The 12462-nt window shown below is 35.2% G+C and overlaps 1 protein-coding gene across 1 annotated transcript; it reads right to left on the reverse strand.

The window, feature by feature from the left end:
• Nucleotides 1-9014: 9014 nt before the first annotated feature.
• LOC111893988 (uncharacterized) lies at nucleotides 9015-10341 on the reverse strand. Its single transcript, XM_023890057.3, has 3 exons — nucleotides 10012-10341; nucleotides 9351-9507; nucleotides 9015-9259 (listed from the first exon to the last, which is right to left on the reverse strand). Exons 1-3 carry the CDS (start codon nucleotides 10189-10191, stop codon nucleotides 9126-9128), a joined length of 471 nt encoding a protein of 156 aa, XP_023745825.1. The 5' UTR covers nucleotides 10192-10341; the 3' UTR covers nucleotides 9015-9125.
• Between the last annotated feature and the right edge of the window lie 2121 nt (nucleotides 10342-12462).

Here is a 12462-nt window from a genome sequence, read left to right on the forward strand (position 1 = left end):
TCGGTTCCTCAAGCCCGTTTTTCGCGTAGACTTCCGCTTTTGGGCTGTTTTCGCCAAATTCGAGGGTCGGAATGCCCCGAGTGATTATAGAAAGTTGAGAGAGATTTTGAGAGAGATTTGAGAGAGATTCCACATACTTAGAGAGATTTGGGAGAGATTTGACATACTTGGAGAGATTTCACATACAAAGAGATATTTGGGAGAGATTTCACATTCGTAGAGAGATTTGGGAGAGATTTGACATTCTTGGAGAGATTTCTCATACAAAGAGAGATTTGGGAGAGATTTGACATTCTTGGAGAGGTTTCTCATACAAAGAGAGATTTGGGAGAGATTTCACATACTTAGAGAGATTTGGGAGAGATTTGACATTCTTGGAGAGGTTTCTCATACAAAGAGAGATTTGGGAGAGATTTCACATACTTAGAGAGATTTGGGAGAGATTTCTGATAAGAAGAGATGGAGTGAAAACGATTGAGAGAGGTTTCATTGGTGACCTTTTTGAGTGTCCGGCTTCGCAATGCAAGGTCCGTAAACCCCGTTAAGCCTTGTTTAAGGATCTTGCATACTCCCGATGAGTATGCAACATTGTTTTATCGGTTTGGCTCTCCACGTACCACCGTTTTAGGTTAAGGAGATCTAGATGTACGCACTTTTCGATTTATGATCTCTCATTAGAATAGAGAGTTGTTTAGAAATTACATAACGTAAACTCTAGTACCTACGGGCAAATTGAGTTGACCGGTTTGACTTGTTGACTTTAGTTGACTTTGACTTAACCGAAAATTGACGGTTGTCACAATCATGATCTATTTAGGTGTCGTAATGGATAATGCTGGAAACTTTATCCATTTAGACCATAGAATGGACAAGAACTGTGCTTTGGAGCTCTTAAAATCGAAAAAAGTGGCTTAACCTATTAAGTTGTTATAAACCCAATGCCAACGGCGTGACCTTAGGTCGCTACGACGTGAAAGCTAGGAAATGGTCGTCTGTATTGTTGTATGAGGCCACGGTGTGGTCATAGATGCCCACAACGTGGCAGTTGACTAAAGTCAATGTTGACCATTGACTTTTTGACTTGAGTTGACTTTTTGTCAAACTACGAGTTTTGGAAGAAGAGTTAAGGGCTTACCTTGTGTAACAGTATAGGTGGTGCATAACATTGATATTTCATGCGCTGAGAGCGGTAGTGGCTGAGTATCGACTGAGAGGTGAGTCTCTTCACTGTATTCGTGGGTCGAATGCACCAATACCGAACCACTAGATTATGTTTGTAGGATGATATATGTCTCTGTGACACTTGTTGATATGTCTGCATATGCTTGTTGTCTTTGTGACTTTTGCTGATATGACTTTATGTTGATTGTATGTGGGGTGAAATAGATTCGAGGGGTGAAATAAACCCGTTCGGTTGAAAAATACCGATTAAGTTGAAATAGGCTCGGGGATGAAATAGGCCCGATGATGAAATAGACATTTTTCGTTGAAAAATACCAATTAAATTGAAATAGACTCGGGATGAAATAGGCTCGGGGGTGAAATAGACTCGGTACAACTTCGTATTGATATGTATGTATGGTATGGGGTATTTTAGGGAGCCCACTGAGTTTTGTGTTTACGGTTTTATGCTTACACTACAAGAAAAAGACCCTTTTACGACGCGCAAACCACGACACGCAATGATTTATGTTACGCAAATAAGAGTGACCTTAAAAGAGTGTCATCTCTTCAAAAATTTTAAGGATTTAAGTCACGCACTATTGCGTGCCCTTAAATTAGTGTCCCAAGAAAAAATTAAAAAAACACGGAGGGCGCTTTATTTTAATCGCGCGTCCTCTGTGGCTGTCGCTTTATAATTTTAATGAAACGCGCTTCTCCTATCAACGGGGGGAAATGAAATCTCCAAAATTTTGAAGACCCGCCTTCTTCTTTTCTACCTTCTTTCTATCTTTCATCTTCCCAATGATCGTGAGCATTCCATTCTTGATTTCCCTAACTCTTTCTCATTTTTTGATTGAAACTTGAAAGAATCGACAGAAATCTAAGCTTCCCATCAGAATCACACTAATTTTCTTACTCTTAGAGAACCGGTGATTTAGGGCATTACTACATGAGTTCTCTCTACAAAGTCTGAGGCGTTCGGATTCAACCCACCTCGTACGGATTATGGTATGTTTTCTTTCTTCTCTCATCCCAATATTTTATAATCTTCTATCAATCTTGATTTTACTTATACAACAGAAACAAGAAGAAGAACGATACGGTGCCTTTTTCTCGTCTCTTCCCTTATATGGGTTCTCCTTGTTGGCAGTGTCGTTTCTCCCGATGTTGCCATCCTGCTTACTTCTGCACGCCTCCATCATGTAGTATGATAGTTTCCTGGTTGCTTCAGGTCATCTTGACCTCATGTTGATTCTGGAGACTTCAAAATTAAAGGAGTGTATTTCATTTGCGTAGTAGGCATATTACGAAGGTAATTCTTCTTTTTTCAACCACGGTTACCTATTTCATGTACAACTGGTCCTTCTTTTTGGACGATTTTTGTGCCCTTCTACCCTTTCTCAAATCTTTTCATGGAATTATTGATATGTTATGATATAAGTACCTGATTTTTTTTATGCACACCAGGTGTTTGACTAAATGTTTGAACCAAAATATATATTATTATAATCAGTAAGTTAGTTAAATCTTGGAATCCATTGCACACCCAATCTTTCTTTACATGTATCTAGTAAAGTAGAGAGTAAACTAAAGCTAGGGTTCTTTTGTTGATATCAAATGATCACTTCTTGAATTTCCCCAAAATTTGTTGTTTTAAACTCGTGATTCAGCTAGAGACAGAGAGTTATGGAAGTGGAACAATCAAATCATTCATTGACCTTCCACGAGCCTTCCATGGAACAGAGCATTAGCTTCATTACAGAACTTCAGGTTTTAATTTTCAATTCAGTTAAAATTTCCTTTTTTTTTTTAACTTCACATCAGATCTGAGTTTTTGGTATATAGTTATATATGTCAATGATGAAAATATGTGCGATATGTTTGAATTTTGCTGTGATACTTTCACTATTTGATCTCTCTTTTTTGTAATAGTATTTTTGTCTTATTTTTGCAGGGATTCTCTATTATTCCTCTCCATATCCACAAATGTTGCAACCAGCATATCCTCAAAGGCCACTTGGAGCAGTGGGAGTCATTCCATCATTAGCACGCCCACCAATGATGGCTATGCGGGGTCCAGTGGTCCCTACAATCATTAGGCGACCCATCAATACAATAACTCCAGCTGAAAAGCCAATAACCACAGTTTATGTTGGCAAGATAGCATCATCAGTGGACAATGAGTTCATGCTCTCCCTTTTTGTAGGTAAGTTCCTCTTTTTCTCACATCTTTACTGGAAATAGATCTTATTGCCCAATGTTCATGGACTTATTACACATTTATGTCTTCTGAAGCTTTGTGGGCCTGTTAAAAGTTGGAAACATGTACCAGATCCCACTACTGGGGCTTTGAAGGGCTTTGGTTTTTGTGAATTTAGGAATGTTGAAGGAGTTCTGCGTGCTTTAAGGCTTCTGAGTAAATTAAGTATTGGTGGTCAGGAGCTCATGGTATGGTTTCCGCATTCTCTATCTTTCTTTTTTGTGTATATTCATGTAAATCATGCTCTATCTGATTTGAACATTTTTTTTAATTTTGAGTTTACAATTGAATTTTGATAATGTAGATAATAGTAGCACTATTCTTTTATAAATGCCCGTTTCTTTTTGACTTGAATACATTTAGCATCATGTAGCTAATAGTAGCACTATTGTTTTCTTTATCAATGTCGTAATGGGTGTCACTCACTCTATGAATTAAGATGTTGCATTTTCCTGTTCTACCCATGTTTCTATTAGATTTAGTAGTTTTGCAAATACAAGGGTAAAATGGTCATTCACTTTCTTAAGTATGACATCATACAGATTAAGTGTTCTCTGGAATGGATAAATAATAATAGTATTTAAAAAAAAACTTATCCTGTTTCTTTTCTTTTCCTAAATAATAACGATTCTTAACAATTCTCAACACTAAACTTTTATAAATGTGTACAAATTTACTACTAAACTATTATTTATTCTTCTTTATAGGTGCAAGGTGGGACAATGAAGGATAGAATTAACTGTATCAGGGGTATGAATCAACCTAGCATCCCATCCCACATTTCATGTATTTTTCCCTGTGAAATAGAATTGTTAGCAATTCCTTGGTTATGGCTGCCATTCTGGAAGTTGGAGAGAACATGGAACACAATCATACTTTGATTTCTTTTCGAAAAACACCGATGAAAAACTTATGGTAAGTTCTAAAATTACAATATTTTGTTTTAGAAAATAAAAAAAATAAAATAATAAGAGGTATTGATTGATGTGTGGCAGGAAATTGAAGAGGCTGAAATTGAATTAGATCTAATACAGAAAGAGCAGTCTGTTGAGGAGTCATCTAATGATGTCACGGATTGGAGAAAGCTTCCTTTTCTAGCCAGTAACATTCTTTTTTTTGAATTTATGAATTTATAATTAATCTCCATGTGTCAATATTTCTAATGCCACTTTGTTTAAATCCAGATTGGAGAAAGCTTCCTTTTCTAGCCAGTAACATTTTTTTTTTGAATTATCAGTTTTTTTTTTTTTGAAAATCCATGGTTTTTGTTTGGCGTTTCTTATGCTGGAGCTCTTAGTGCATGGTTTTGTTTGTAGTTCCCTCATCTCACATGTGGGAGTCTTGCAAGTTCTGTTGCATGGTTTCGTTTTTGCATCACGTCTTGCAGAGGATAAACGGTTTTTTCTTCTTCCGATTAGCTTAGATATGGTTCAGGGGATTAATTTATCCATTGTGAAGGTTAATTCTTCACCTATTCCTTCGTATAGCTACTACAGGACGTCTCTCTCAAGGTCATTGGTCCAGCTTAGGGAATCGGTAGTGTACCTATTCCTCTTGCAAATCTCCTTGGAATGTACCAAATTAAGGTAGATTTTAGATTATATAAAAGAGTTCCTTTTTTTTATTGGTATCACTTCTTTGTGAACATAATTTTCTTTGCAGTCTGAGCTTGAGAATTTTTCCCTTGATTCTAATTGGTTTTAAGCTCCTTCTCTAATTCATTTACACGTTTTTTCACAGATGAAAGACTATATTGTTTTTCGTTTACACCTTGTAGATCAGTTATTCATTCAGGTACCACATCATTTTGTATGTTTTTTAGTTAGAAAATTACATATTATTTGTGTTTAGATTGTATTTTCTCTTTAGGAATAATACAGAAAAAAACACTTGTACTTTCAACATTTTATTGATTTAACACTTCATCTGTTTAGTACTGATTAAACCATTATACTTTTTGACCACATAAAAAAACACCATTTTCCTGTTACATGGTTTTCATATAACCAAGTGATCAAGGATCAGGACCGGGTAAGTACCTCTATATATGCTGGAATCAAAATAAAACTTTTTGTTTTGTCTAGTTCTACTTTGTTTTTTTTTTCTTCCAATAATGGGGTACTTTGGTCTTTTAATAAAAAAAGAATGGAATTGTTGAGTAGCTTTCAAGAATATGAAGGGAATTGTGTTCATTTTCAACCAAGCATGAAACTGAATAGAATCTCACATGAATTTGTGGTGTTTTTATAGCATAATATATTGGGCATGGAAGGTCGAAAAGGAGACGGAGAGAAACCAAGTAATGTTTTGGTAATATGAAAGGTGGATAAATCATAGCTACCTGTTTGATTCTTTTTTTGCTTTAAGATTTTACAACTTCTTGAGAGAACAAAACTAGTGTTTTTCAGCATCTAATCAAGGCTATCCCCCATTATTTATCTTTATATAATAAGAATATTTATTTATGTTGTTCAAGGTCCTTGATTCCAGGTTTCAATCTAGCAAATAGTAGGATATGCTATAATTATAAGAAACAACAGTTTGTAGTTTATATAGGGTTAACTCTAAAAAATAGCAACACCCGTATTTATTTGTTTGTTATGGTTTCTTACCTCTTTCTCCCTATTATAGCTTTGTGCTTTTACTTTTCTGCTGTTTTTTAATTTTTTTCACTTGCATAATTTGAAATTGGGGTGTAAACTCAAACAGTTAAACTTTATCTATGGATATGACAATGCAGTTATCTGAAGGAAGAGTGGAAATAGAGGAAACACAAGGCATCTGATGACATATGCCAAGATTTGATAATTTGAGATTTATTTCACTAGAGGTAAGATGTGAATTTAGCCCTTTTCGTAATTCATTTAGGTTTATCATGTATTTTTAATGTTAAATTCGGATTTTGATTATTATGTTTTATGCAGGTTGTCATTCGGTTATCTAGTTCTTTCCTTTAACTCATCTTCACAAAATCAAGAACATGCAACAGATTCAGGTAATATATTGCTTTTTCTTCCATAGTATCCTTAAAATTTAAGATGTCTCTAGTTACATTCAGTTTGATTTAACTGTTGGTTAACTTTATTAACTCTGGGCTGCTTGTTGAATATTCAACTGTCTTGCAGGAATCCGAGACAGCAACACTTGTATTGATAGTATGTGCTTTATGCTTTGTGGTAAGTATCTCTCTTTACTTTGACATGAATAATTATTAATACACCATTGTGGACAAAAAAAAGTTCCTGACTAATCTGGGACAATAGGTATGGTTTTTTGGAGTTTTTCCAACTTTACCCCTATTATAAATTCAATGGCATGTTGATTATTTTGTATCGTAGATAGATAAAATCAGATGAATACTAGGATATTTGTGTCTAGGATTGAACTGCACATGCACTCTTCTGGTAGAATTTACTAGAATTATATGTACAATACATAATAGTCTCCCATTTGGTAATGAATTGTTGCTTCCAAAACAAAAAAAAAAAACTATCATAACATGTCAAAATCAATTGCTAAAGCAACCATGTGTAAGTTTCACTTGCAAACACAGTTTATTAGACCACAAGAGTAAGCTTCAAATTGATCATAAAGTTGAGTAATGTATAGTAGTCTCCCATTTGACTTTTCTTAGATTCTTTATGATTTGTATTTAGTTTAATTTTCTATCCAAACCAAATTATTCTTGAAAGGAGTTATTAATGATCATCATTTTTGGCGCATCTTATGAAATTGTTCATAACTGGGCTGTTAATGTTCTTGTTTGTTTTCATTTATGCAGGTAACAATCTTGTTGAAAGGACTTATGAATCAGATGTTAATGGTAACAAGTTTAACACTCGAGTCCATACGATTAAATGTTAATGGTAACAAGTTTAACACATGTGTCTTTGTTATACATACATATTAAATGCAATGGATTATATTTTTTGTATATGGTATTTTATTTTATATTATGCAATGGATTGTATTTTTTGTATATGGTATTTTATTTCTATTATGAGAGATTAAATGCAAATTTAATTTATAAATTAATAAATATATAAATATATATTTTTAAAAAAAAATTAAAATTACGATACGCAAAAATGTGTGTCGTCTTCATTTATGACATGGCCTTTCTTGACTGGGGCTTCCTTGATACGCATTGCGTGTCATAAACACGCGCGTCGTAAGGTTACGACACGCAAATGCGTGTCGTCTTCCTTTATGACAGGGCCTTCCTTGATACGCATTGCGTGTCATAACCGCGCGTCGTAAATGCGCGTCATAAATGCGCGTCGTAAATGCGCGTCGTCTCTCTTTATGACAGGGCCTTCCTTGACGCGCATTTGCGCGTCGTCTGAGCGTTTTACGACGCGCAATGAGCGTCGTAAAAGGCCTTTTTTCTAGTAGTGTTATGGTTTTCGTTACTTCCGGTTTCAAGGAGAAGGGTTCGACATGATTGTTCTGCATCCACTAGTATTCCGCATGATTTGATTGATTTTGTACTCTGATGATTGTATGACACATTTTATGTTATGATGAGTTTTCCAACTGAATGAATGGTTGTTTTGATCGATTTAAAAGAAATTTTTTACTTTCAAATTTTGGGATGTTATAGAATTTATCAATATACTTCAAAATATATTTCAAAAAAGGTGTTGGTAAATAAGGTTTTATTGATGATACTTGTCTATGGGGATATGTAGACAAACCGCCCCCCCTACCCCCCACACACACTTACACAGGTAACAAAGTATAAAAATACAACAAAACAACACCAATGAACTTTTCTTTGTATACTTATTACTCGCAAACTATAGGCTTTCTACATGTATGGCCATTAAAGTTGATCTTTTGCTCAAAATATATTGTTGGTATTGCTCACACAACATGTTACCAACCATGTGGCATGACCCGTGGCATCCCATGTGACAACTAACATATATTTTAGTGTTGATGATGTATATATTCTACCATTAAACGTTTTTTGTATACATTTTATCATTAAAATTTTCTGTACACATTTTAACATTAGTCTTACATAATTTATTCAAAAATACATATATTTTAATGTAATATGTATTTTTACTTACTGATAAAGTGTTTCTTATGACAATTATTTTGTCTAAATACCAATTATTAGTCAAAAAGTTTTACCTTACTGATCCAAATAACCTACCTCATTGGTCTAGTATATTAGATGCCATTTTTTTTTATTGAAAATTCACTTCTTTCAACCAAAAAAAACGGTATCATAGGGTATGAGATATGAGAAAGCCACATACAATCACAATCCGTGGGGCCAAAATTTCAATCATTGCTAACAAAACTTTTTTCAAAAAATCTTCCTACCGAGGCTTTACCATATCTTGGATAACTGATACCTAAACCATATGTTTCTCCCTAATATTGTATGAAATATTGAAAAAAAAAGTTATATTCGTTCTTTATAATAAGGCTTAGGGTTTTCCAAATACATGTTTGTGTACAAAATGCTCATTAGCCTCAACTATTTATCCAAGAACACCTTTTGACTAATAAAGAGTATTTGGATAAAATGTCATTTATGATACTTTGTTACGCTTATAAGTCATTCTCCAAATAATTAAAGCTTTTAAAATTAGTTTTAATCATATATATGATATCATATATCTCATGCCTTCAATATTATACACCTTTCTATTCATGTTACTATTTATAAAACATAAACTAAATATCAAAACTTTGATTCAAGCAAATCGTTTCCTCCAAGTGTCTTAACAACAGTTTTCAGAAGTTTAATCTCTTTATCCCTCTTTGAAATTTCTTCTTCTTTTGTTCTTAATTCTTCCATGTGCAATTCAAACACCTCTACAATGAAGAAGAATACAATGTTATAAAAATAAGAAATTATTCCAACAACATTAAGATGTAAATAAAAAAGTTAATAGAGTGTGCATACTTGTGGTGTTTTCAAGCTCTTTTATCATCTCTTTTGCTTGTAATTCAGCAGCTTTTTGTCCTGCTTCAGCTTCTCTTTTCTCTATACGAGCATGAGCTGAAGCTGAAATGACAGCATCTACCTCTCGTTCTAATGTCTCTACTCTTTGCTCAAGAATCTGCACCCGAAAAAAAGTCATGTGAAAAAGAGGATTTATTAATTTATTTTCTCACAATGTTTTTGAAATGAAATACAAAAGAGCAGTTGATCCCCGATGAATTGAATTCAATCAGAAGTAGAATGACGATGTAGAAATTGGAACTCTTAACTGTTGAATTTCAATCAGACATAATCAAACATTGATAAGAAGCCTTGCTGGATTTGTTATTAGGTCGAATTTTAGCTCAAAAACTGACGGAATCATGTTAATTTCAAACATACAACACCAATCAAATCTGATATCGAAAATCATACGAGTTTTCTCTGATTTGAACAGATTATAAGAAATCCAACGATTGAAACTCAAACAATTCAATTGCAATAAGAGATCATCAACATGCGGATTACCGATTATCATTTATTAATCAAATCATATATCGGCCGAGAAATGTGGTTGAATCTCTAAGCGAAGTTGTAAAAAATGTTGAAATCAGGTAACAGGAAACGGAAACGGAAACGGAACCTTGATTGTACGGGCTTGTTCGGAGGTTAAGGAGGATCTGTTGTAAGTATTGGGATCGACGTAGACAGCGCTCTTGAGGAGTAGCGTTTCAATGGAGGTGAGATTGTGAGATAAGTCGGTGAGATTGGAGATGGCGGAATTCCATCTCTGGTTTCCTTTGCCTTTCTCTGTGTCCTCCATTGTTGCTCCTCGACAATGAATGAAAACAACTGCCGGCTTCTCGTCTTGTTAACGGGTTAATTACGAAACTCTTTCGCAAAATACCAAACATTTGAATATTTTATCAAGTAACCAAAAAGAGTAAAAAAACTACCAAAATAAAAATAAAAAAAGAAATATATCGTTATATTTCTAGAGGCTAGATCTTTGAAGAAAGTGTTATATTTTCATGGAATATATAGAAAATATGATGTAACATATACACATTCATTTTGGTAAATAAGGTGTTTTCACGATCATTTTTATTACTGAATAAGTTAATATAGTTTGTTACAAAATAGTAGTATCTTTTATATAAGGGATAATGACTTAAAAAAGGGAATGAAGTTTAAAAAATATATAAAAAAGACCATTGTTTTTTTTTAGTACACAAAATACCATTAAAGTATATTTTTTGTACACAAAATACCAACGAAATACACATATGTTCAAATAAAACCTTGTGGTAACCGGCTATCTCAGGTAAACAGAAAATGACTTCAAAATGTAACAAAGTATCTAAAATGTTGCAAAAAATACCATTATTTTTTTAGTATAAAAAATACCCTTGAAGTATATCATTTGTACACAAAATACCAACGAAATACATATTTTAGTACAAAAAATACCATTGAAATTTCCAAAATATTAAAAAAAAAATATTGTTGTTTTTTCTGAAAACCTTTTGTTAACTTCGTTGTTTCCGGATTATATAAAATAGAGTCATTGGAGATTAGTCACCGTCGTACCAGTTCACACCGGTTGTTTATTCTCTTTCATTCCATCAATCGTGTAACGACCCGTCTCCGGTATGATGATTCCTTGGTTTTTATTTTGAAGTTTTGCAAGAGGGACTCGGCGAGTTCATAGCCTGACTCGCCGAGTAGGGACGGGATTTCGAGCACGTGTTAGTTGGCGACTCGGCGAGTCCATATTCTGGACTCGGCGAGTCTGTCCGTCTGGAAGAAACCCTAAATCCCCGGGTTGCCCACTATTTAAGCCACCTTATGGCCTCCATTCTCGCCTCCTTCACCCTCAGTGAGCTGTGAGAAAACCCTAATTCGTTCTTGAGTGATTTTAAGTGATTTTGTGTGCATTTGTGAAGGCTTGAAGAAGGAGAAGAAGAAAGGAGCTTGGAGAAGGATTGTAGAGCAGAGATTCAAGGGAAAGCAAGAGCTCTTTGAGGTATTCTTCAGATTTCCTTCCCTTTTATGCTTTAAAACCCCCTCTAGATCTAGTTGATGCTTTTCTCAAGCCTTATGTTGATATGGAAGCCCTATTATGCCGAGATATCCTTAGATCTGTTTATTTAGGAGTTGTAGCACCCAGATCTATTGCCTTTATGGAGCTATTTTGCCTATTAACCCTAGATCTACCCCTTTTAAGTGCCTTTTAGCCTTTATTCCCTTTTTCATGTGTTTGTACACGTAAAGTTGGAAACTTTACGTGGTAAATCAGCTTATTGGACTCAGATCTATCATTTGTATGTAATGGATTCGAGTAGAATCGAGTGTAGAATAGTTGCATGGCTGTGACTCGGCGAGTCGAGTCGCGAGTCCCCGATTTCTTCCTTTTGAGCGGTGTCGAGTGGGACCAGTGAGTAGTGGAGTGGACTCAGCGAGTTTGAGGGTAGACTCAGTAATGGAGGGACTCGGCGAGTTGTTCATACAACTCGGCGAGTCCAAGGCAATCTCCTTAAGCTCAAGAACAACTCGTCGAGTTGTTCATATGACTCGGCGAGTCGGATGAAGATTGTCTGAGTTCTTGGATCGAGAGGGTACTCGTCGAGTCGATGTCATACTCGACGAGTAGCCACGAGTAGGATTGAGAAGTGAGATTAGAGACTCGGCGAGTTGGCGGCCCAACTCGGCGAGTCAGGTCAACTGTGGGTTGACTTTGACTGAGAGTTGACTTTGACCGAGAGTTGACTTTGACCAAGGGTAAAAGAGTCATTTTACCCAGTGCAGTGTTTAGTATTTGATTGAGTGTGTTTATGGACTTGTAGTCGGGGAGAAACCGAAGCAGCAGCAGTTAGCCTTCAGAGCCATTCACTCAGCAGCCAGTTCACGAGGTGAGTTTCCTTCCAGTAGGAACGGGTCTAAGGCCACAATGCCGACCCGTTTAGCTAGCAGTAGTATCCGGATTTTGATCCGATGCAGTAGTTAGTATGTTTGATGCCTTCATGGCTCAGACAGGAATTATGTGTGTTCATGCTAGTGATATGTTTATGCTATGTTCAGTCAGCTTCGGACT

Source organism: Lactuca sativa, chromosome 7 (assembly GCF_002870075.4).
Source record: "Lactuca sativa cultivar Salinas chromosome 7, Lsat_Salinas_v11, whole genome shotgun sequence".
NCBI lineage: Eukaryota > Viridiplantae > Streptophyta > Magnoliopsida > Asterales > Asteraceae > Lactuca > Lactuca sativa.